The 26,282-nt window shown below is 36.5% G+C and overlaps 1 protein-coding gene and 1 long non-coding RNA gene across 3 annotated transcripts; one reads left to right on the top strand and one right to left on the bottom strand.

Moving 5' to 3' along the window:
- Positions 1-3: 3 nt before the first annotated feature.
- Positions 4-2,309, bottom strand: LOC120434720. The gene is made up of 3 exons (XM_039603027.1): positions 1,463-2,309; positions 838-1,197; positions 4-198 (listed from the first exon to the last, which is right to left on the bottom strand). Exons 1-3 carry the CDS (start codon positions 1,559-1,561, stop codon positions 4-6), a joined length of 654 nt encoding a protein of 217 aa, XP_039458961.1. The 5' UTR covers positions 1,562-2,309.
- Positions 2,310-2,313: 4 nt separating this feature from the next.
- LOC120438503 lies at positions 2,314-12,259 on the top strand. 2 transcript variants are annotated; one of them, XR_005611955.1, is made up of 5 exons: positions 2,314-3,669; positions 8,025-8,106; positions 11,365-11,447; positions 11,567-11,630; positions 11,731-12,259. It is a non-coding gene; the product is annotated as an uncharacterized LOC120438503 (long non-coding RNA). The 2 variants fall into 2 exon arrangements; XR_005611954.1 differs by lacking the exon at positions 11,365-11,447.
- Positions 12,260-26,282: the final 14,023 nt, after the last annotated feature.

Genomic DNA, 26,282 nt, shown 5'->3' on the forward strand with positions numbered 1-26,282 from the left:
TGTCTAGGCGGGCGATTCTCGGACCGACGCGGGACAGCAGGTCCTCAAACTGGGCGAGTGAAAGACGGTGATATCGCTGGAATCGGCCGTCATCCAAGCGCAGCTCCTGGAGCAAGTGGTGAAACTCTCCAAAGTGCTCACGCCTCTGGAGGACCTGATGGACCCAGGTACGGCGAGGACGTCTTTTTCCCCGCTGCTCTGCTCTCCACAGTAGATAGAGAAGGGAAACTCTCTCTTGAAATGCTAGCTCGACAGCTGCCATCTTGCAAAGATACCGTCTGGCGCAACTTCCTCCCACATCCCTCCCACATTTCCGGTTCACGCGCGTCAAAATATGCAATTTTGAGGCGCGGTGGATTTTTCTTGGACGCGCGTTGAGGTGCGAATGTACACGCGTCAAATTAGGGGCGTTTGGGGCGTTTTCACGCGCGTCTATCGCGTTCGGTGTGAACACACCGTTACACTTTAGTTGCACCATTACCTGCTTCAGCTGGAGCGTTCGTATTGGCACCACTTGTTTTCCTGAGAAAACTGTCCTCACTGCCGAACACTGAAAATTCAATTAAAATATAATGTCAGTTATAGTGATTGCATAAATCTGTGTGTGTACATCTAGGTGCTTCTTTCCTGACTTACTACATCTATTATTTTATTATTGTTGTTAATGATAAATCTACAACCATCTACAAAATAATATTGGTTGATCTTGTTCTCACAATTTTGTGTTTGTTTGAAAAGAACACTAAAATTATTATTTTTACTTTTAAAGACAAAAAAGTAATGGTTTCTTTGAAAACCTAAAGCAATATCAATTCTGATGGAACCACAAATATTTACCTCCACAACCTCCCCTTCCACTGTCATGAGCCCTCCAGATGTTGGGCTCATCTTAAGTGGCGTTGGTGGGGAAGGTGGCTCAAGAAGCTCTTCTGCCTTTTTGACGAGGGCCTCTGAGACTGGAAGGGCAGGAGCTCTAAAAAACTGTGTCTTTGACGTGATGTTGATGAGGTAAGGGGGAGCTTGGCCCCTCAGCTCATGTCCCCTCATCATGTAGGACATGTCCTGTTTCACTTTGGAGGAGAACTCTTCAAATAAAGTGATTTTTACCAATGTTTCACCATCGGTGATTGCGGCCACTTTATTTTTTTTTGTTAGAAGTGGTTTGACCCCTCCATCCTTGATGTCCCAGCTGATCACCTGATAAATACATAAATAAAGAAATGTATTTCTATGATCTTACTCCATAGCCACGTTCATACATGTGAAAGTCTACATCATATGATTGTTGGGTTTTTCTCTGTATTTATTATTGTACAATCTACTGTACAATATATTATTATATTATTATTATTATTATTATATTATATTATTATTATTGTACAATCTAATGTACAATATAAAGCGCCTTAAAGCGACTGTTGTTGTGATTTGATGCTATATAAATAAAATCGAATTGAATCACCTTTAGCTGGTCGCAACATTTTAACACCCGGATGTGAACGGGTGGGGGCCGGAAGTACGGCGTCTCAGGCCGGTTATCGGTCAATTTCCTTAAGGCCATTCTGAAAAAAAAAAAAAAAGCAAAACAAACACATTAACAGGTTCATACATTTCTGCTGGATCCAGTTCTGATAGAATACAGTAACACCTGTTGCTGTCATGTCATCTCTTCGCATTTTGATATAAAACAAACACATCATGAACTTCCTCAACCCTTAGTGCATTTCTGAGGTTCCTGCTCGATATTTACATACCTGAAAACATTTCAATATTTCTGTGAAATCACAAATTATCTTTACAAAATGTTGGTCTGAAAATTAATTTAGTGCTTATGAGCCTTCATAAAATACATACCAATATTACAGCACATGTAAGTATATCCAATTCACTCTGGATGGAACGCAGAAAAAAAATCACAATTTTCTTTTCCCCACTTAATTTTTTTCAGATAATAATTAAAATAATTATTAATTAAAATAATACTTGAAAATAGGTTACCGTGGACAATAGAAAACAATGAATCATCATAGGAAGATTATCTGAAAAAGGATTCATGCTCCTGAAGTGAAAAACTGCAACATTACAGACATCTTAAAGATTGCCTGCCTGCCTGCCCTTCCCCCTCCCCCAACACACACAGGGCAGGTGCGCACACACACAAACATAGTGCACCTGCTTGGTCTCTGTGACTTTAGTTCATATTGGCTCCCCTTTTTAATCATTTGAGCCGATAAAATTATAGAATTACTGTCCCTGCTTTTAGGTCAGTCCCGCCCTCCTTAACTGGGCAGAAAATGGCAATTTTTTTGACCAGACCTTTGCACCAGGCAGTGGAAACATTGGGGCTGAATAGATTTCTTTTTATATATGTTCCTGTCAACTATTCCTCCTGTCTGCTATCTATATTGTCTTCCGGCACAGTACAATTTCATGACAATACAGGGCTATGAATACGATAAATACTTAGCTATACTCCTATTGGTTACTCAGCTGCTGTATAGAATGGGAAAGTAATTGGCTTGCAAAGTTGGGAGGCGGTTGCTAGGGCAGAGTGCCAGCCTTAAGCAATTTTTTACTACTAACAGCCCAAACGTAACGTCTTAAAGTTTATAAAACTGTTATAGATCTGGAGGATTTGTCTGATTCTGTAAGATCTTAATATCTCATAAAAAAATAGATGCCATTTTCATGAATACATTCAGATAGTTTTTTCAATTAAATATCCCTGAAACAATAAGTTCATCAAACTATGACACCTACAAATACATTGCTAACAATACTAAATGTGAATTTATCAAATTATTTTTTTCTTCGAGAGAAAAATGAAGATACACATATATAAAACATTCGTAGGCCGATAGAAAAGTCAGATAAATTTTCGGGGTTCTTTGACAGTCTTTATATTTACAGGAACTTAAATGGCTAGATTTTTTTTATCTTTCACTACATTATAATGTGTTGTACATAGTACAAAGGCACTAAAAAAACGGCTCCAATATCAATACTTACGTTTTACGAAGTTCTTAGTACCACAGGAGCACAAAATCGAGGAGCAGTGACTGGTTTCTTCAGAAGTTTCTTCAGAAAGACCGGGAAAGGGACCGCTGGTCTTTTATGTTACAAATTTTGATGTAATCTGTTGCCACCCGCCTGATTGGCTAACTATGATTGTTGTTTTTCCCAATTGTACTGCCTTGTTTTGATTTTGTCCCTTTAAGGCGGTTTTTGCTGGTGATCAGACCCGATTCTTGTCTAATTTGAATTATGAAATTATCAGTACTATTTTATAAGTCTCAAACTTACAATTTAAAACGTATAAAATTACTGGTCTTTTTTTTATTTTTTATGTAGTTAATGTAGTTATGTAGTTTCTTTTAAAGTTCGACTCCTAAAGCCCTGCATGTATTTTTTAGATGAGCTTTTATTTTGAAAGTGGCGATCTCTTTTCCTGGTGTCATGGGGAAGCACGCCCGACAGATCCACGTTACTGCTTGTCCCCGGGACAGAGTGCGGGAAATCAATGCGGTTCAAATACGTTCATGGATGCAGGAGTGCTAATTCCCTCCAGATTTCGCCCGAAGGCGCAGGTTTCAAGGCTGCACACGGTGACTGAGCATCCTAACATTTCAAAATTCAAAGGTTCAAGCTTCAAGGTTTTACTTCAAAAAGGTAAGCCAAACTTGGTCAACACATGACAGGAAAAGGTAAATGTATTAGCTATGTTAAATATAAGTGCCTAATCATGATAGCTTGCTGTAGGGTAAAACACTTAAGGTCAGAAATCTTTACAGTTGTGTTCATTGTAAAGCTGTTGTTTAGGGTATGTTTAAAATAATGTATTATGTAGTTGCACCACCACAGTTATGAAACTGAGAAATGTAATGATGTAAAAGCTATAGCATGGTTGGGGTTTTGGCTTGGTGAGCTTACAGCCTCCTTAAAATCTGTCAGAATTATGTGCAGACAGACTGTTTAATTCATATAACCATTTAATTCAACAAATATATGAAGAAATATGTCAAAGTTAGTATGACTTTAAATATATCATGAACAACATTGATGTAAAGAAAATTTACCAAACTTTACCAAGTATAACTACAACTCCCAGAATGCACCGGACGAGGGAGCAGGTTGGGCCTGCTGCTCTGGCCAGCTTACCCATGGGGGCAATGACAGTGGGAGTTTACACGCTAGGAGTTTTTGCAAGCATGCAAAAAAACCCCGCAATAATATCACGGTTTCTTTTAGGCAAAAATCCAATTCTATAGTAAAGAGACTCGGGATGAAGATTTGTATGAGTTTGTAGTGAGCCATCTGCTGAGCAGGGAAATAGCAATACTGACATTTATGCTGCACTGAGGCTATTTGCAGTCCAGTTACATTTGTAAGAGAAGCTGTAGGTGATATAACATGTTTTCAGCAAATCATTTACATTTTGCCTGAAAACAGAGCAGAGAAAAGAGCTCACTGTCATTGTCCAGAGTTTGATCACTCAGTGTCTATGTTTTGTGATTATTAATATTCTTTGTTTTAATTCTTTTTCTGGTTACTTGTTGTAACCAGAAAATGTTACTTGAGTGTAATCTCTTTTGCTTCCTCCTGGTCTCCTCTGATCAGTGTCAGCTGTGTCTCTCTCCTGTGTGATATTTCCATGTTTCCCTCTGTTTGTACATATAGGCTGTTTCCCAATTAAGAGACCACACGCTTGAAATACGCACACTACATGTACTACGTATGGTGAGTACTATAAGTACCAGAAGTGCGGAAGTGAGAGGCTTGTGAAATGGGATGGTCTTGCCTTCCTTGCGCTGTTCAGGTTACATAGCAACCATGATACTAACTGTGAGAAACGTTTCATGCAGCATTGTGTCACATAAATGAAGGAGGAAAAATGTATTTTTGGTTTTTAATTTTTGTCATGATTTCACTTTGATTAGTTGAGTATCTGAGGCTGAGACCACAGGACTGTAAAACATGATGGTAAAACACTGTGGTAATGTAAATATAATATGGCCAATAATATATGTACTGTCAGATTATTATGAATATAATGTAACACTATAGCTCAACTTACCTCAGAATATATAAAGCATATAAACAATTACAGCAATATGATACAACAAACACAGCAGTGCTACTGATCCAAAATACTCAAAGCTTCATAGAACTGAAACAAACATTTATTTTCAGGTCCATTCTGCTGCTGATACATACTTTAGGTTTCTGAATATTAAACTTGTTGCTGCCTTTCATAGTGTGTAACTTGAAGGCCCTGAGTACTTTCTCCCACACTGAAAACACTGGGATGATAACATTATTTGAACATTACCTAATAAGACTGATTCAGGACAGACAATTAGTTATGTTAAACTTTCCTAGCAGTCCTTCACAAACAGGGAACAGTCTGTCTATTCTCTCCATCTGTCAGCTGCTGCTGGCTCTTCCTCCTCCTCTTCCTCAAACACTGCTGAGTTTGTCCTGGTGGATCATCAGGGGTGCAAAGCCTCACAGATGATGTGCAGCAGTGGGTCCCTCAGTCTGTCCTCACTCTGGACACTTGCAGTCGTCACACATGGAAATCAAATGTGTGATAAGCTGCAGGATTAAAACACAAGTGTAACTTATAAATACATGTTCATACTTTTATTCCACAATCAGAGAGAAAGAAACAGAGAGAGTGCAGGACAGACAGACAGGTGACAGTCTCAGGCGTATACACTGCTACAAAACAGCACAAAAGAAGGAGGATTTAGTGTTTGTGTTATTACGAGTGCTAAACAAGAAGAGTTCCAGATGGTACAGTGGACACATGTGCGACTCCTGTGATTAAAGCATCTTTCTTTCAGCTTAACGAGTGAACCGTCAGCTCGTTCAAACACACGTTAAAGTCCGTTTGGCTCGACACCACCGAACAGAGGCAGCAATATAACATAGCTAACATTAACAGTGCAGTGAATCCTGCTTGTGCCGTGATATTCAGGACTGAAAACCGAGCAGCATCACTGACTTTCAGCTTGTTGTGTTTGTGGATATATGACTCACTTTAATTTTCCATTAAATCATCACATTCTCTGTAAGATTAAGGTCACACACACACACACATATATGTACATGTACATATATATATATATATATATATATATATATATATATATACATACATACATACATACATACATATATATATATACATATATATATGTATGTATGTACGTATATATATATATATATATATATATATATATATATATATATATATATATATATATATATATATATATATATATAACAATAATAATAATGCATTTGATTTATATCGCTTATATAAGCGCTTTACAATGACATTATTCACACTCACATTCACACACTGGTGGAGGCAAGCTACAGTTGTAGCCACAGCTGCCCTGGGGCAGACTGACAGAGGCGAGGCTGCCATACCAGCGCCATCGGCCCCTCTGGCCAACACCAGTAGGCGGTAGGGTAAAGTGTCTTGCCCAAGGACACAACGACCAGGACAGAGAGGCGGGGATCGAACCATATATATATATGTATATATATATATATATATATATATATATATATATATATATATATATATATAATGTATGTGTATATATATAATGTATGTATATATGTATATGTATATATATATGTATATGTATGTATATATGTATATGTATGTGTATATATGTATATGTATGTATGTGTATATATGTATATGTATATATGTATATGTATATATGTATGTATATATATGTATGTATATATATGTATATATGTATATATACATACATATCTGTTGTATCTGTTGTATCTGTTGTATATAACATTTGTATTCTATTTTTTCCTGTATATTTTTATCCTGTATATTTTATTCTATTTTATTCTACTGTATATAGTATTCTATTTTTATTCTATTCTGTACAGTTGTGTACTGTATTTATTCTTATTTTATTTTATTCTAATTGCCCTTCATAACTTTTGCACTGTCCACTTCCTGCTGTGACAAAACAAATTTCCCACGTGTGGGACTAATAAAGGTTATCTTATCTTATCTTATATGTATGTATATATATATAATTATTTAGAAGTAAAGGCTTTAAAACCAAGTTAACGCTGAAAGTACAAACATCACTAATGTCACATAACTTTGCCGACATGTGGCCAATGTTTTAATGTTCATCGTTAAACATTTGCATATAAATAAGTGACGTCATATTCAGTACTTTCTTTTGACAGTTCACTCTTCGGCCGCTCCCTTCTGCCGTATTTTGTGGCAAAATTATCCACACCCATTGCTGCGCTATGAATTGTGGGATATATGGGACCACGAAGTGTGCACCGGACCACGCTTGATATTTGGGGAAATCGACGGTGCATTTGGAGTATGCATTTGAAGTACACTTCAAATGCATACTCGTTGTCCCGTGGCGGTGACGTAATCACACTCAAAATGCATACTTCAAATGTGCGGTCTCTTAATTGGGACACAGCCATAGTGTGTGTTCACCTCTGTTTCTCGTTAGATTGTCTGCGTTACTTCTACGTTCTCTGCTATGTATCAGCCCCTGTGTTTTCTCTGCTGGACATCCCCTCTGAGTTTCCACGTCTCAGGTTTTCTAATGATGTTTCATGTATAGCTTTCCCAGCTTAGGTTTTGTTTTTTCTTTTTTGTCTCTTTCTCCTAATTCCACATGCTTTGCCTCAGTAACTGTAACATTCAGATGACTACTATCCAATTATTTCTCTAATGCTTATGCAAGAAGAGCCTAATAAACTTAAAGCCACAAGACCGTAAAGCAGAGGTATAACTGTATGAACTACAAAGTTTAAATGCTTTATCACAATCATAGTGTCCAGCTCACAAACAGCTGATTGTTTTAGCGTTTTCTCAGAAATATCAGATGCAACTAGTGATGTCACAGTGAAAATGAAATAATATTGAACAGTATAGAATCAGTTAGAATTTGCTTAAAATTCTACATGTTTTATTTTTAAAAATTGTGCAACATTTTGTTTTTCAGATGTTTTTGCTGAATTGATCAAGACTGACTGTAAGAGTGTAAACATCGAGTAACTATGATGTTCGAGCCCTCTCAAGAACAGGTAAATAGTCATTTAGAGATTCAATTTGTCCCAGTTACTTTGCCCTACTCTGTCTGTAAAGCTTCACTTTTGTCACACTTCCTGCCTCCAAGAAACTGAAGTAGAACTCTGCACCAGAACCTTTTTGTGACTTTTGTGACATTTCTGGCAATGGTGTAATTGTTGGTCTTTTGTGAATTCTAAGAAGGTGATTACTGAAAGGCAAGAGAGAAACTGAAGGCATCAGGTGACCTGTGATATGTCAGAGCTACAGAGAGGAATATTTGTGACAAGTATCCAACATTTGGGGAAAAATAGTTTCAAAGATGCATATTAAACAGGCAAGCTTTCATATTTAGAGGACAAAAATTATTACTTAGTTTTAATAATTATTATGTGGTTAAGTACTGGACTGTGTGCTTTTGAGGCCAAGTCACACAGGGTTTCTTAGCCTAGACTGATGAGTATTTGAAATGTCAGCAATTCTTGATTGTAACACCTTTTATTGTAGTTTTAACACTGATGAATCAGCTTTCATAAATGAAGCAAATGTTTCATTTATCTATATTAATAAGTAATGCTTAGTAGAGTCATCTTTGCTGAATCCAATGGTGAAACATGGAGAATTTCTCCTGTACTCTGAGTAGAGGTAGATTTGGTTAAAAACGATAAAAATAAGTATGGCATTTGACAAAATACTAAAGTCTTTTTGCTTTGCTTTTTGCAATGTTTGTAAGTTGTGCATTGATAACTTCCCTTTTTAACCAGTGTCAAACAATGACAGGGTGACCAGTGTTGTCATCATCAGGGCAGGCCAGCACAGCAGGAAAAGTGAAATGGCCAGGCTGAGAGTTACAGTGGGATGCAAAAGTTTGGTCAACCTTGTCAATAGTCATTATTTTCTTGTATAAATTGTTGGTTGTTACAATGAAAAATGTCAGTTAAATATATCATATAGGAGACACACACAGTGATATTTGAGAAGTGAAATGAAGTGTATTGGATTTACAGAACGTGTGCAATATTTTTTTAGATAAAATCAGGCAGGTGCATAAATTTGGGCACCACAAAAAAAAGACATGAAGTCAATATTTAGTAGATCCGCCTTTTGCAGAAATTACAGCCTCTAAACGCTTCCTGTAGGTTCCAATGAGAGTCTGGATTGTGGTTGAAGGTATTTTGGATCATTCCTCTTTACACAACATCTCTAGTTCATTCAGGTTTGATGGCTTCCGAGTATGGACAGCTCTCTTTAACTCGCACCACAGATTTTCAATGATATTCAGGTCTGGGGACTGAGATGGCCATTTGAGAACGTTGTACTTGTTCCTCTGCATGAATGCCTTTGTGGATTTTGAGCAGTGTTTCGGGTCGTTGTCTTGTTGAAAGATCCAGCCCCGGTACAGCTTCAGCTTTGTCACTGATTCCTGGACATTGGTCTCCAGAATCAGCTGATACTGAGTGGAATCCATGTGTCCCTCAACTTTGACAAGATTCCCAGTCCCTGCACTGGCCACACAGCCCCACAGCATGATGGAACCAGCACCATATTTTACTGTAGGCAGCAGGTGTTTTTCTTGGAATGCCGTGTTCTTTTTCCTCCATGCATAATGCTCCTTGTTATGCCCAAATAACTCAATGTTAGTTTCATCAGTCCACAGCACCTTATTCCAGAATGAAGCTGGCTTGTCCAAATGTGCTTTAGCATATCTCAAGTTTGTGCTGTGGGCGGAGAAAAGGCTTCCTCTGCATCACTCATACTGCATACAGCATCTCCTTGTGGAAAGTGCGCCGAATGGTTGAACGATGCATATCTGCTGCAAGATGATGTTGTAGGTCTTTGGTGCTGGTCTGTGGCTTGACTCTGACTGTTCCCACCGTTCGTCGCTTCTGTCTATCCAAGATTTTTCTTGGTCACTTTCTTGCCACTTCCAGCCTTAACTTGAAGTGAGCCTGTGGTCTTCCATTTTCTCAGTATGTTCCTAACTGTGGAAACAGACAGCTTAAATCTCTAAGACAGCTTTCTGTGTCCTTCCCCTAAACCATGATGGTGAACAATCTTTGTCTTCAGGTCATTTGAGAGTTGTTTTGAGCCCCCATGTTGCTACTCTCCAGAGAAAATGAAAAGAGGAGGGAAACTTACAATTGACCCCCTTAAATACTCTTTCTCATTATTGGATTCACCTGTGTATGTAGGTCAGGGGTCACTGAGCTTACCAAGCCAATTTGAGTTCCAACAATTCTAAAGGTTTTGGAATCAATAAAATGACAACAGTACCCAAATGTACAGTGGGGCAAAAAAGTATTTAGTCAGCCACCGATTGTGCAAGTTCCCCCACTTAAAATGATGACAGAGGTCAGTAATTCGCACCAGAGGTACACTTCAACTGCCTGATTTTGTTAAAACAATTATTGCACACTTTCTGTTCATTTCACTTCTCAAATATCACTGGGTGTCTCCTATATGATATATTTAACTGACATTTTTTATTGTAACAATCAATTATTTATACAGGAAAATAATGACTATTAACAATGTTGCCCATACTTTTGCATCACACTGTAGGTTAGGCATGGGCTGGGTGTTCAGTTCTCAGCTGTTCCTGTTAAGGTAGAGACATCAAGCCTCTTAGGGTAAGAAAGAACAGTAGAGCACTCAGCAATTATGACAAGTCCCCTTATTACCACTGTTTGTCTCACAACCAATACCATTTTTTTCCTGAAGCCTAAAGCTCACCATATTGCTTTAATTAAATCTGCAGCAATGTGCTTTTTTTTTCTTAACAAAATGGCACATAAGAAAAAGGTTTAATTTTGACACTTAAATTTATTCCCAGAAATAACTTTTAATACTCAGGTAAATTTAATATCAGTTATTTGTACTCAAATGCTATTTATTAAAATTATTTATACTTATATTAGAATGTTACTGTGATAAAGGTATGCTTTTTAGGTACTGTACTCTGTAGGACACTAAGAAAGGACAGTGATCATATTCTGTGAGCCCTGGTAAATAATGCTTGTTCACAGAATTATAAATGACTTTGACTGTAACTCCTGCTCCATCTTGAGCACCATCATCTAACCCTGTTGCTACCTGGTGGGTGGCTCTGCCCCTGAAAAAGTGTCTAGCCTTTGTCAGTATGTGTAAGACTGGCTTTCTATATGGTTTAGTGCAGGCAGAGCTTCGGGACCCTGTTGTCCTTTTTTCTGATCGGTGCTGGTGTGTAGCTGGCAATGCAGTGTGTAAGCACACGGTTGTTTTGCCCTTTCAAACAGTACATTTTTCAGAACTGAAGCTGCAGGTTGTATCTTCACACCTGCACCGAGACAGAGCAACAGTGGGACAAATCCAAACAGCAGTAAGTGCTGAGATTCATATTCAGGACTGACCCTTTAATGTTCTTTTATAACCTGTTATAAGTAACATGTATAAGTATTTTTTTTTCTTTTATATTTGTTATTGCTATTTTTTTTTCAGGGTTTGGAACCAGGGCCAGTTCCATGGATAATGAACTCAAAGACATTTTTGAATAATGATGCAGGTACAATGTCAAGTTATTATTATTATTATTGTTATTGTTGTTGCACAGATGACTTTCACAGTGCCTTGTTTTATCCTCACATTATTATGGTCCTTTAAAGTAGTACGCTGTACAAGAACTTGGCTGGTGACCCACTTTACATCTCCTTGCTAAACACTGGAGAATCATGCAAAGACATTCATGTAACAAATTGACCTCTTACCGCAACCATGGCCTTGAGTGACAAGAAGACCAGTCTTAAGGCAGCATTGGTGAGTGTGTTCTCTAACCAGGAGCCCAGATTACCCACAAAATCTATAAACATTTACCAAGATCCTCCTCTTTACCTGCCACTGCCACTCAGTTAGTACAGGCTGGATCCCACACAGAGTGTGCATGTCTACAGTGAGGAGGAACTCTTCAACCTTGAAAGTTTATTGGTCACAGAGGACATGGTACATAAGATTGAGACAGCAAAAGGAGAACAGACAGCTGACCAGGAATGGCATCAGCTCAACAACGCAAGGATCACATCTTCATCTTGTTATGTGAGGTGTGAAATTGTACAGAGAATGCTCTATTTTGAGACATATGTCAGAATACTGGAGAACAAGGAGAACAAAATATTTGACACCATTATTGTGCCCACTCTATCAGATGAGCTATCTGATCTCCAAGTGAACTGATTTGTACTGTGAAAACATTTTATGCTAGTATTCTGACGTGGGCGTCAGAATACTTTCAAAACACATTGGCATAATGGTTCCAGTCATCTCATGAGAGAGCCATATCCCAAATGGATCAATTTCATGATGTTCTGCCAATTTTTCACAGTTCAGCAACAGGTAGTTGAGGTAACTTCAGCTTGTTTAGCTTTTATTCAGTGTTTGTGTTATAAATGTCATAAGTCTTATAAGTAATCACATTTTTAACTAGATTATAATATTTTTGCTATTTGTACTGTTATTTATCTGCTAAGCTACAATATTTTATTATTATTAATTTTCTGCTAAATTATAGTATTTCTGCTACTATGTTACATTTCTAATAAATTATACTATTGTACTACTGTCTATTAAGTTATACTGTTGTACCATTTATTCCAAGTTGGTTTGTTTGTGCTAAATATTAACATTTCTACTGAATTAAAATAATTCTGATATGTTGTACTATTTTTGCTAAGTTATTGCATTTCTGTTTAGTTGTTATGCTTCTGCAAAATTATTAAAAGTTCAACTACTTTTCAAATACTGACTTCAGCTTTGTCAGCTATTTTCAGCTGTTTTCGACAGACAACTTCAGCTTTAAAGCATCCACACAGCATTTTCGCAGGAAATGCAAATTTTTCTAGTTATTCTTCAAGTTGCTTCCGTACGTTTTTCGCCGTAGAACTACTTCCACAATTTTTGTGCTATTTTCACCGTTCAAATTTTAAACTATTCTGCTATTTTTGCTCTTTCCGGCAATGATTTTTGCTATTTTATGCTATTATACTTTTTAAAATATTAAGCTTTTTTCCTTTAATTTGTCCCATTGAAATGAATGGGAAACTTCCGCAATTCTGCTAAAACTTGCTTGTTTTTGAAACTTAACTACTTTGTCATATTTTCGCGTAGAACAACCATTCAAACTTTAAAATGTTCACAAATTATTGGGCTATTCATGAATGATTCAGCTTTTTCATATCTGTTAACATTTTATTTTTATCCCTCTTAAAGTTTTGAGCTGCAAAATTGTGATTTTTCACAAAATACATGCGTTGTTATGGTTGCTATGCAGTTGGTTCTAAGTGAGCCACTGTACCTTTGGCAATTTTTTTTTCATGTCCGAACAACTTCTTGCTACTTGGTCAATTTTCACTCAACTTCCACAAATTATACATCAAAACGTAGGTATTTTTGCTGGCTTTCAGAAAATGTCACCATCATTGTTGTGAGATTTATAGAATTTTGGCAAATCTCCTCAGACCAACACAAAGTCGGAAAACTCTCCATAGAAAGTCAATGGAGAGTTTGTTCAAAATCATCGCTTGATTTCTGTAATGAGAGGCATATTCGAATCGTCATATCTCCTTAACGAGCGAAGTTAAAACATGAGGCTTGTCCCCCGTATATCTTCAGACACTCCTGACGCTCACAATTCAAGAATTTTTTCTCACCTATTACCGTTCTGAAATGAGTTAGACTTCTTTGAGGGTAGGAAATTCGTCCTTCGCTCAGATTTCTTCAGATTTCAAACTCTGGAAATGAACCACTTTTTTCTCTCGTCATAACTTTTTGTTGGATTTCCACAGAGACCTGAAAATTTCCATGACTGTTCACCAAAGCCTGCTGTCTCTTACGGTGAAAGAATGATATCGATACTCCAAATAGATTTAGAGTTAGAAAGCGTTGTTTGAGGGCAAGTCAAGGCAGTTTTCGCTTGCCTCTACTCAGTTATGGTGCATTACAAGTCAAATATCTTTAATAATTCATATTTTAATGATAAATTGTCAACACTTGAAGATTCCCCCATCTCTTCTGAACAAAACAGTGTAAGAATGACCGTTCTAGCCCCTACGGTTAGGAAATTATGGTCATTTGTTTGAGAGGAATCCTCACTATGAGAAATACACTGCAGAAATCCTGTCTCTCTCTGTGCTGTGTGTACAAAGCCTGCACCTGTTTTGGCGGGAAAAAGTACACAGGCTCTCTGATTGGTGGATTCAAATTTAGCAGCTCCCAGGCTGCTTGACTGACCTAGAAAGTTGCTCCTCTCTCCCCGTGTGTGTGTGTGTGTGTGTGTGTGTGTGTGTGTGTGTGTGTGTGTGTGTGTGACAGAGAGAGAGGGAGAGAGAGCCTTTTTATGGGAGCATCTTATTGTATGATTTAAATTCAATATATTTAGACTGGTTGACTGAATTTGATCCTGTGTGTGTCTCTCTGTGCATGTGTGTTTCCATATGTGTCCATATTTGTGATTGTGTGACTATTATACTTTTTTTGCTGAGTTTTTTTTCATTTAACAAGTACATTTGAGGGACCCTCAGCATGTTCAGCATTTTTTCAGCTGTCCATTTTGCTTTTCCAATTTTTCTGTTTAAGTTATTACTATTGTGCTAAATTATACTATTTCTGCTATTTTATAAGATTTGTGCTAAATATAGTATTTCTGCCAAATATAGTATTTCTGAATAATTATAGTTTTTCTACCAAATCATAGTACAGTATTTCTGCTTTTTATAGGATTTTTATAGGATATTTATATTGCTTAATATAAATGGTAAATGGCCTGCATTTGTATAGCGCTTTTCTAGTCCATAGGACCCCAAAGCGCTTTACACTACATTCAGTCATTCACCCATTCACACACACATTGACACACTGGCGATAGCAAGCTACATATAGTATTTCTGCTTTTTATATAATTTGTGCTTAATATAGTATTTCTGCTAAATTATAGTATTTTTGCTTTTTATAGTATTTGTGCTAAAATATAGTATTTCTACTAAATGTAGTATTTATGTTTAATCATACTATTTCCATATATTAGGCCAGGTCCCCAGGCAGCCAATCCTCTGTGAGGACTGAGACATTCAAATTTGCATATCAGGGTCTGCACGGCTTCCCAGCCAGCCAATTATATCTGAGGTCTGAGGCATTCAAATTTGCATATTGGGGATTTCATGGCTTCTAAGCCAGCCAATCATATATGAGGTCTGAGACATTCAAATTTGCATATCTGGGCCTTCATGGCTACTAAGCCAGCTAAACATCTATGTCATATATCTCTAATAATTCATATTTTTATTTTAAATAGTCAACACTTAAATATTCCCACATCTCTTCTGAACAAAACAGTATAAGAATGACCGTCCTAGCCCCTACGGTTAGGAAATTACAGCCATTTGTTTGAGGGGAATCCTCAATATGAGAAATACACTGCAGAAATCCTGTCTCTCTCTGTGCTGCATGTGTAAAAACGGCTGCACCTGTTTTGGCGGGAAAAAGTACACAGCCTCTCTGATTGGTGGATTCAAATTTAGCAGCTCCCAGGCTGCTTGACTGACCTAGAAAGTGTGTGTGTGTGTGTGTGTGTGTGTGTGTGTGTGTGTGTGTGTGTGTGTGTGTGACAGAGAGAGAGGGAGAGAGAGCCTTTTTATGGGAGCATCTTATTGTATGATTTAAATTCAATATATTTAGACTGCTTGACTGAATTTGATCCTGTGTGTGTCTCTCTGTGCATGTGTGTTTCCATATGTGTCCATATTTGTGATTGTGTGACTGTTATACTTTTTTTTGCTGATTTTTTTAAGTTATTACTATTGTGCTAAATTATACTATTTCTGCTATTTTATAAGATTTGTGCTAAATATAGTAATTCTGCCAAATATAGTATTTCTGATTAATTATAGTTTTTCTACCAAATCATAGTACAGTATTTTTGCTTTTTATAGGATTTTTATAGAATATTTATATTGCTTAATATAGTATTTCTGGTTTTTATAGGATTTGTGCTTAATATAGTATTTCTGCTAAATTATAGTATTTTTGCTTTTTATAGTATTTGTGCTAAAATATAGTATTTCTACTAAATGCAGTATTTATGCTTAATCTTACTATTTCTGCTTTTTAATGGATTTGTGCCAAATAGAGTATTTCTGCTTTTTATAGTATTATTGCTAAAATATAGCATTTCTAATAAATGTAGTATTTATGCTTAATCGTACTATTTCCATATATTAGGCCAGGTCCCCAGGCAGCCAATCCTCTGTGAGGACTGAGACATTCAAATTTGCATATCAGGGTCTGCACGGCTTCCCAGCCAGCCAATCATATCTGAGGTCTGAGACATTCAAATTTACAAATCAGAGCCTGCACGGCTTCCCAACTAGCCAATCATATCTGAGGTCTGAGGCATTTAAATTTGCATATTGGGGATTTCATGGCTTCTAAGCCAGCCAATCATATATGAGGTCTGAGACATTCAAATTTGCATATCTGGGCCTTCATGGCTTCTAAGCCAGCCAAACATCTATGTCATATATCTCTAATAATTCATATTTTTATTTTAAATAGTCAACACTTAAATATTCCCACATCTCTTCTGAACAAAACAGTATAAGAATGACCAGTATAAGAATCATATCTGAGGTCTGCCGTTTCTTCTCTCGTCATATCTCAGCGACGCATATACAAAGAGCAATGAAAATCGCAGTCAAAGTACACCAAGGTCCGCTGATACACCCAGTACAAGAATTATGCTTCTAGTTCACCTAGTTTTTGAGTTACACAACGTTTTGTAACTCCAAAAAACGCCATTCTTCGCCTGTCATCGCGATCTGATTCTGACTGCTCATCACCCTGTTTTCCAGGATCTCATTGTCTTTCCCAGTGGCGCAGTTGGAAATGACACGGGTCTGCAACCCAAAGGTCGTGGGTTCGACTCCACCTTGGCCAATGTGGTTTTTGCCCTACAAATTAATACACTATCACAGACCAGTAATTCCTTTTGATCATTTATTACAATTCTCAAAACTTTTATCATTTTAGCAGCTTTTCTAGTATGGACCTCACATTCTTAACACTCCATGGCACAAATACTCTTCCCTTTAGGCTCTGTGTATGTGTGTGTGTATCAATATTTCTCCCATTTTAAAGTATTACTCCTCCATAATTGTATTTCTCTTAAATCAAAGTACTTTTACTACATCTTAGTACTTCTCTTCAATCATAGTATTTCTGCTAAATCATAGTATTTTTGCCAAATCATGGTTTTTGTGCCAAATCATAACATTTGTGTTATGTTATAGTATTACTACTAAGTGGAGGAATTTCTGTCATGTTACAGTATATGTGCTGATTACAGTATTTCTGCTAAATCATACTATTTCTACTATATTTTTTCTTTCCAGATATAGCATTTCTGCTATATAATTGTATTTCTGCTATGTTATAATATTTGGGCTAAACCACAGTATTTGTGCTGAAACATAGCATTTCTGCCAAATGATAGTATTTCTGTCAAATTATAGTATTTGCCCTTAAACATAGTATTAATTTAAAATTACAATATTCATAGTTCATCACAGTGTCTCTGGTAAATCACAATATTTCTGCTATGTTGTACTATTTTTCTAAATCATAGTGTTTCTGTAATGTTTAAGTATTTTTGGCTAAATCTATTCTTTCTGTTATCTTATACTGTTTCTCCTAAATTCTTGTATTTTTGAGAAGTTATCATGTTTCTGCTAAGTTACAATATTTCTGCTAACTTCTGCTATGCTATTGTATTTCTGCCAAGTATTATGTTTCCTCTTAGATATTGCAGTTCTGCTAAGTTATTACATTTTAGCAAATTTCCTTTGCTTCTGCAAATTTTTTACAATTTCTGCAACTTTTCAGCTTTTTCATCTTGTTTCAGCAGACAGCTTCAGCTTTAAAGCATCCACACTGCATTTTCGCAGGAAATGCAAATTTTTCTAGTTCTTTATTATTCTTCAAGTTGCTTCCGTACGTTTTTCGCCATGGAACTACTTCCACAATTTTTGTGCTATTTTCACCGTTCAAATTTTAAACTATTCTGCTATTTTTGCTCTTTCCGGCAATGATTTTTGCTATTTTATGCTATTATACTTTTTAAAATATTAAGCTTTTTTCCTTTAATTTGTCCCATTGAAATGAATGGAAAACTTCCGCAATTCTGCTAAAACTTGCTTGTTTTTCAAACTTAACTACTTTTTCCTACTTTCGCGTAGAACAACCATTCAAACTTTAAAATGTTCACAAATTATTGGGCTATTCATTAATGATTCAGCTTTTTCATATCTGTTACCGTTTTCATCTTATCCCTCTTTAAGTTTTAAGTTGCAAAATTATGATTTTTCACAAAATACATGCGTTGTTATGGTTGCTATGCACTTGGCTTCCAGTGTGCCACTGTAGGTTTCGCAGTCTTCTCTTCATGTCCGAACAACTTCTTGCTACTTGGTCAATTTTCACTCAACTTCCACAAATTATACATCAAAACGTAGGTATTTTTGCTGGCTTTCAGAAAATGTCACCATCATTGTTGTGAGATTTATAGAATTTTGGCAAATCTCCTCAGACCAACACAAAGTCGGAAAACTCTCCATAGAAAGTCAATGGAGAGTTTGTTCAAAATCACCGCTTGATTTCTGTAATGAGAGGCATATTTGAATCGTCATATCTCCTTAACGAAGCGAAGTAAAAACATAAGGCTTGTCCCCGTATATCTTCAGACACTCCTGACGCTCACAGTTCAAGAATTATTTTCTCACCTATTACCGTTCTGAAATGAGTTAGACTTGTTTGAGGGTAGGAAATTCGTCCTTCGCTCAGATTTCTTCAGCTTTCAAACTCTGGAAATGAACCACTTTTTTCTCTCGTCATATCTTTTTGATGGATTTCCACAGAGACCTGAAAATTTCCATGACTGTTCACCAAAGCCTGCTGTCTCTTACGGTGAAAGAATGATATCGACACTCCAAATAGATTTAGAGTTAGAAAGCATTGTTTGAGGGGAGGTCAAGGCAGTTTTTGCTTCGCCTCTACTCAGTTATGGTGCATTACAAGTCAAATATCTTTAATAATTCATATTTTAATGATAAATTGTCAACACTTGAAGATTCCCCATCTCTTCTGAACAAAAGCGGTGTAAGAATGACCATTCTAGCCCCTACGGTTAGGAAATTATGGCCATTTGTTTGAGAGGAATCCTCACTATGAGAAATACACTGCAGAAATCCTGTCTCTCTCTGTGCTGTGTGTACAAAGCCTGCACCTGTTTTGGCGGGAAAAAGTACACAGCCTCTCTGATTGGTGGATTCAAATTTAGCAGCTCCCAGGCTGCTTGAATGACCTAGAAAGTTTCTTCTCTGTTCCTCTGTGAGTGTGTGTGTATGTGTGTGTGTGTGTGTGTGTGTGTGTGTGTGTGTGTGTGTGTGTGTGTGTGACAGAGAGAGAGAGAGAGAGAGAGAGAGAGAGAGAAAGCTTTTTTATAGGATGCTCTCATTGTAAGATTCAAATTCAATATATTTAGACTGGTTGACTGAATTGGATCTTGTGTGTGTGTGTCTCTCTGCATGTGTGTTTCCATATGTGTCCATATTTGTGATTGTGTGGCTGTTATTTTTTTTTTGCTGAGTTTTTTTTTCATTTAACAAGTGTATTTGAGGGACCCTCAGCATGTTCAGCATTTTTTCAGCTGTCTATTTTGCTTTTCCAATTTTTCTGTTTAAGTTATTACTATTCTGTTAAATTATACTATTTCTGCTATTTTATAAGATTTGTGCTAAATATAGTATTTCTGCCAAGTATAGTATTTCTGATTAATTATAGTTTTTCTACCAAATCATAGTACAGTATTTCTGCTTTTTATAGGATTTGTGCTTAATATAGAATTTCTGCTAAATTATAGTATTTTTGCTTTTTATAGTATTTGTGCTAAAACATAATATTTCTACTAAATGTAGTATTTATGCTTAATCATACTATTTCTATATATTTCTGCCAGGTCCCCAGGCAGCCAATCCTCTGTGAGGACTGAGACATTCAAATTTGCATATCAAGGCCTGCACGGCTTCCAAGCCAGCCAATCATATCTGAGGTCTGAGACATTCAAATTTACAAATCAGGGCCTGCACGGCTTTCCAGCCAGCCAACCATATCTGAGGGCTCAGGCATTCAAATTTGCATATTGGGGATTTCATGGCTTCTAAGCCAGCCAATCATATATGAGGTCTGAGACATTCAAATTTGCATATCTGGGCCTTCATGGCTTCTAAGCCAGCCAAACATCTATGTCATATATCTCTAATAATTCATATTTTAATGATAAATTGTCAACACTTGAAGATTCCCCCATCTCTTCTGAACAAAACGGTGTAAGAATGACCATTCTAGCCCCTACGGTTAGGAAATTATGGTCATTTGTTTGAGGGGAATCCTCCCTATGAGAAATACACTGCAGAAATCCTGTCTCTCTCTGTGCTGCATGTGTGTAAAAACAGCTGCACCTGTTTTGGCGGGAAAAGGTACACAGCCTCTCTGATTGGTGGATTCAAATTTAGCAGCTCCCAGGCTGCTTGACTGACCTAGAAACTTGCTCCTCTCTCCCTGTGTGTGTGTGTGTGTGTGTGTGTGTGTGTGTGTGTGTGTGTGTGTGTGTGTGTGTGTGTGTGAGAGAGAGAGAGAGAGGGAGAGAGAGCCTTTTATGGGAGCATCTTATTGTATGATTTAAATTCAATATATTTAGACTGGTTGACTGAATTTGATCCTGTGTGTGTCTCTCTGTGCATGTGTGTTTCCATATGTGTCCATATTTGTGATTGTGTGACTGTTATACTTTTTTTGCTGAGTTTTTTTTTCATTTAACAAGTATATTAGAGGGACCCTCAGCATGTTCAGCATTTTTTCAGCTGTCCATTTTGCTTTTCCAATTTTTCTGTTTAAGTTATTACTATTGTGCTAAATTATACTATTTCTGCTATTTTATAAGATTTGTGCTAAATATAGTATTTGTGCTAAATATAGTATTTCTGCCAAATATAGTATTTCTGATAAATTATAGTTTTTCTTACCAAATCATAGTACAGTATTTTTGCTTTTTATAGGATTTTTATAGGATATTAATATTGCTTAATATAGTATTTCTGCTTTTTATAGGATTTGTGATTAATATAGTATTTTTGCTTTTAATAGGATTTGTGCTTAATACAGTATTTCTGCTAAATGTAGTATTTATGCTTAATCATACTATTACTACATATTTCTGCCAGGTCCCCAGGCAACCAATCCTCTGAGGACTGAGATATTCAAATTTACAAATCAGGGCCTGGATGGCTTCCCAGCCAGCCAATCATATATGTGGACTGAGGCATTCAAATTTGCATATTGGGGCCTTCGTGGCTTCTAAGCCAACAAGTCATCCATGTCATATATCTCTAAAAATTCATATTTTAATGATAAATTGTCAACACCTGAAGATTCCCCCATCTCTTCTGAACAAAACGGTGTAAGAATGACCATTCTAGCCCCTACGGTTAGGAAATTATGGTCATTTGTTTGAGGGGAATCCTCACTATGAGAAATACACTGCAGAAATCCTGTCTCTCTCTGTCCTGCATGTGTGTAAAAACAGCTGCACCTGTTTTGGCGGGAAAAGGTACACAGCCTCTCTGATTGGTGGATTCAAATTTAGCAGCTCACAGCTGTTTCACTGAACTAGAAACTTGCTTCTCTCTCCCTCTTGTGTGTGTGTGTGTGTGTGTGTGTGTGTGTGTGTGTGTGTGTGTGTGTGTGTGTGTGTGTGACAGAGAGAGAGAGGGAGAGAGAGCCTTTTTATGGGAGCATCTTATTGTATGATTTAAATTCAATATATTTAGACTGGTTGACTGAATTTGATCCTGTGTGTGTCTCTCTCTGCATGTGTGTTTCCATATGTGTCCATATCTGTGATTGTCTGGCTGTTATAGTTTTTTTTTTGCCAATTTTTTTTCATTTAACAAGTATATTTGAGGGACCCATAGCATGTTGAGCAACTAATTAAGTTATTACTATTGTGCTAAATCATAGCATTTCTGCTGCTTTTCAGTATTTCTGCTAAATCATACTATTTCTGCTATTTTATAAGATTTGTGCTAAATATAGTATTTCTGATTAATTATAGTTTTTCTACCAAAGCATAGTACAGTATTTCTGCTTTTTATAGGATTTCTGCAATTTTATAGTATTTGTGCTGAAATATAGTATTTCTGCCAAATGATAGTATTTCTGCCAAATTATAGTATTTTTGCTAAAACATAGTATTTATTTAAAATTACAATATTCATAGTATATTACAGTGTCTCTGGTAAATCACAGCATTTCTGCTATGTGGTACTGTTTCTCTAAATCATAGTATTTCTGTAATGTTTAAGAATGTTTGGCTAAACATGTTCTTTCTGTTATCTTATACTATTTCTCCTAAATTCTTGTATTTTTGAGAAGTTATCGTGTTTCTGGTAAGTTACAATATTTCTGCTAGGTTCTGCTATGCTATTGTATTTCTGCCAAGTATTATGTTTCCTCTAAGATATTGCAGTTCTGCTAAGTTACTACATTTCAGCAAAGTTCCTTTGCTTCTGCAAAGTTTTTTACAATTTCTGCAACTTTTCAGCCTTTTCAGCTAGTTTCAGCACACAGCTTCAGCTTTAAAGCATCCACACTGCATTTTCGCAGGAAATGCAAATTTTTCTAGTTCTTTATTATTATTCTTAGGACTTCCGTACACTTTTTCGCCGTGGATCTACTTCCACAATTTTTAGCCGATTTTCACCGTTCAAATTTTAAACTATTCTGCTATTTCTGCTAATGATGGCTATATCTTTTGGTATTTTATACTCTTATACTTTTTAAAATATTAAGCTTTTTTTCCTTTAATTTGTCCCATTGAAATGAATGGGAAACTTCTGCAATTCTGCTAAAACTTGCTTGTTTTTGACTATATATATATATAGTATTTCTGATTAATTATAGTTTTTCTACCAAATCATAGTACAGTATTTTTGCTTTTGATAGGATTTTTATAGGATATTTATATGCTTAATATAGTATTTCTGGTTTTTCTAGGATTTGTGCTTAATATAGTATTTCTGCTAAATTATAGTATTTTTGCTTTTTATAGTATTTGTGCTAAAATATAGTATTTCTACTAAATGTAGTATTTATGCTTAATCATACTATTTCTGCTTTTTAATGGATTTGTGCCAAATAGAGTATTTCTGCTTTTTATAGTATTATTGCTAAAATATGGTATTTCTAATAAATGTAGTATTTATGCTTAATCATACTATTTCTATATACTTCTGCCAGGTCCCCAGGCAGCCAATCCTCTGTGAGGACTGAGACATTCAAATTTGCATATCAAGGCCTGCACGGCTTCCAAGCCAGCCAATCATATCTGAGGTCTGAGACATTCAAATTTACAAATCAGGGCCTGCACAGCTTCCCAGCCAGCCAATCATATTTAACCCTCTGGGGTCGCCTGACGCGCCGGCGCGTCAAAATCACATGACCAATTTAAGACGACACAGCTACAAGATGCAGTGAGTCAGAGCCTCCATTTCAACTTGGGTCGAAAGTGCGGACTTCAAACTATATACCAGTTTTTGAATTGTGTCGATGGGCCACGTAAAACCAGAGTTATGATAAAAAATACACGCGATGTTTTTTTCTGAACAAAACAGTGGTGTTTACAGCGGGAAGAACGGTAAAAACGGCGTTTTCTACAGACAGCGCTAGCAAACACTCTCCGCTTGCGAGTGAAAAAAGAAAAAGGAAAAACACCCCTTCCCTATTGGTGTTAAAGTTTACCATGTCAGCCAATCAAAAAAATGATATGGCAACATGTGACATTTGGTTGTTTAGGGAGAAGGGGAAGTTTTTAGGAGTGACACCCATTGAAAGCGGGCGGCGGCGAAAAGAGAGAGAGAGTTTTCATATGTGAGACATTAGTGATGTTTAGCGTGTTTGGAGGCTATAGTTAGTTTGTTGTGTAGTTATTGTCTTATATTGTGTGTCAGTTATACTGCTGAATTTCATATTTTCTCCAAAAAAAGCCGTCAAAGGCAGATTCCAGTGTAAACGCTGTTCCCACATGGAAAACTGGACTGATGCACCTCCTGCAGTCAGACCTGCAGGGTTTAGGCCTGTGCTGTTCTCCTCTGTCTTATACTGAACACAAACTACATTTTTTGGACTGGCACAAATAATTTGTGTGCCTTCTTATTTGATGCAGCACACCTGATTGTTCTGTAAATAGATTTAAATGGTTATATAAAAAACGCCTGAGGCCTTGGCTGCATTTTTAGGTAAATAGTACCATATAACTTTGTTGTTTGCAAAACTTGTGCATAATTTTTAGAAATGTACAATTTCTATTTGCATTTCAAGTTATGAAAATGATTCGTTAAACATGTTTGTGGGTTTTACAGTAAAAAATATATCTTTTTTCTACTCGGATTTTGAATTTTTTTGTCTGAATTTAGATCAACTGTGCTAATATAGTATACCAAAATGAAAAAATAACTCAAATTTCAGATATTTGAGGTTGTGCTGAAAATAATGATACCAAACAAGGCAAGAAAAACATATTTTAAAGGTGAAATATAGAGGTAAAATCAAAAGTAGTCAAAAACGGCCAATTATACCCTGGACCCCAGAGGGTTAAGGGCTGAGGCATTCAAATTTGCATATTGGGGATTTCATGGCTTCTAAGCCAGCCAATCATATATGAGGTCTGAGACATTCAAATTTGCATATCTGGGCCTTCATGGCTTCTAAGCCAGCAAAACATCTATGTCATATATCTCTAATAATTCATATTTTTATTTTAAATAGTCAACACTTGAAGATTTCCACATCTCTTCTGAACAAAACATCATAAGAATGACCGCTCTAGCCCCTGCAGTTAAGAAATTACAGCCATTTGTTTGAGGGGAATCCTCAATATGAGAAATACACTGCAGAAATCCTGTCTCTCTCTGTGCTGAGTGTGTAAAAACGGCTGCACCTCTTTTGGCGGAAAAAAGTACACAGCCTCTCTGATTGGTGGATTCAAATTTAGCAGCTCCCAGGCTGCTTGACCGACCTAGAAAGTTGCTCCTCTCTCCCTGTGTGTGTGTGTGTGTGTGTGTGTGTGTGTGACAGAGAGAGAGAGAGGGAGAGAGAGCCTTTTTATGGGAGCATCTTATTGTATGATTTAAATTCAATATATTTAGACTGGTTGACTGAATTTGATCCTGTGTGTGTCTCTCTGTGCATGTGTGTTTCCATATGTGTCCATATTTGTGATTGTGTGACTGTTATACTTTTTTTTGCTGAGTTTTTTTTCATTTAACAAGTGTATTTGAGGGACCCTCAGCATGTTCAGCATTTTTACAGCTGTCCATTTTGCTTTTCCAATTTTTCTGTTTAAGTTATTACTGTTGTGCTAAATTATACTATTTCTGCTATTTTATAAGATTTGTGCTAAATATAGTATTTCTGCCAAATATAGTATTTCTGATTAATTATACTTTTCTACCAAATCATAGTACAGTATTTTTGCTTTTTATAGGATTTTTATAGGATATTTATATTGCTTAATATAGTATTTCTGCTTTTTATAGGATTTGTGCTTAATATAGTATTTCTGCTAAATTAAAGTATTTCTGCTTTTTATAGGATTTGTGCTAAAATATAGTATTTCTACTAAATGTAGTATTTATACTTAATCATACTATTTCTGCTTTTTAATGGATTTGTGCCAAATAGAGTATTTCTGCTTTTTATAGTATTATTGCTAAAATGTAGTATTTTTAATAAATGTAGTATTTATTCTTAATCATACTATTTCCATATATTACTGCCAGGTCCCCAGGCAGCCAATCCTCTGTGAGGACTGAGACATTCAAATTTGCATATGAGGGTCTGCACGTTTTCCAAGCCAGCCAATCATATCTGAGGTCTGAGACATTCAAATTTACAAATCAGGGCCTGCACGGCTTCCCAGCCAGCCAATCATATCTGAGGGCTGAGCCATTCAAATTTGCATATTGGGGATTTCATGGCTTCTAAGCCAGCCAATCATATATGAGGTCTGAGACATTCAAATTTGCATATCTGGGCCTTCATGGCTTCTAAGCCAGCCAAA

The sequence above is a fragment of the Oreochromis aureus genome, linkage group 3 (genome assembly GCF_013358895.1).
Source record: "Oreochromis aureus strain Israel breed Guangdong linkage group 3, ZZ_aureus, whole genome shotgun sequence".
In the NCBI taxonomy this organism is placed as follows: domain Eukaryota; kingdom Metazoa; phylum Chordata; class Actinopteri; order Cichliformes; family Cichlidae; genus Oreochromis; species Oreochromis aureus.

Bases quoted from the DNA above. Each gene is read 5' to 3' on its own strand.
- LOC120434720 (XM_039603027.1), bottom strand. From the start codon at position 1,561: ATGGCCTTAAGGAAATTGACCGATAACCGGCCTGAGACGCCGTACTTC. The intron at 1,198-1,462 runs GTGATTCAATTC...TGTATTTATCAG, and splicing joins AATGTTGCGACCAGCTAAAG to GTGATCAGCTGGGACATCAA. The intron at 199-837 runs GTAAATATTTGT...TGTGGAGAGCAG, and splicing joins TGGAAGGGGAGGTTGTGGAG to AGCAGCGGGGAAAAAGACGT.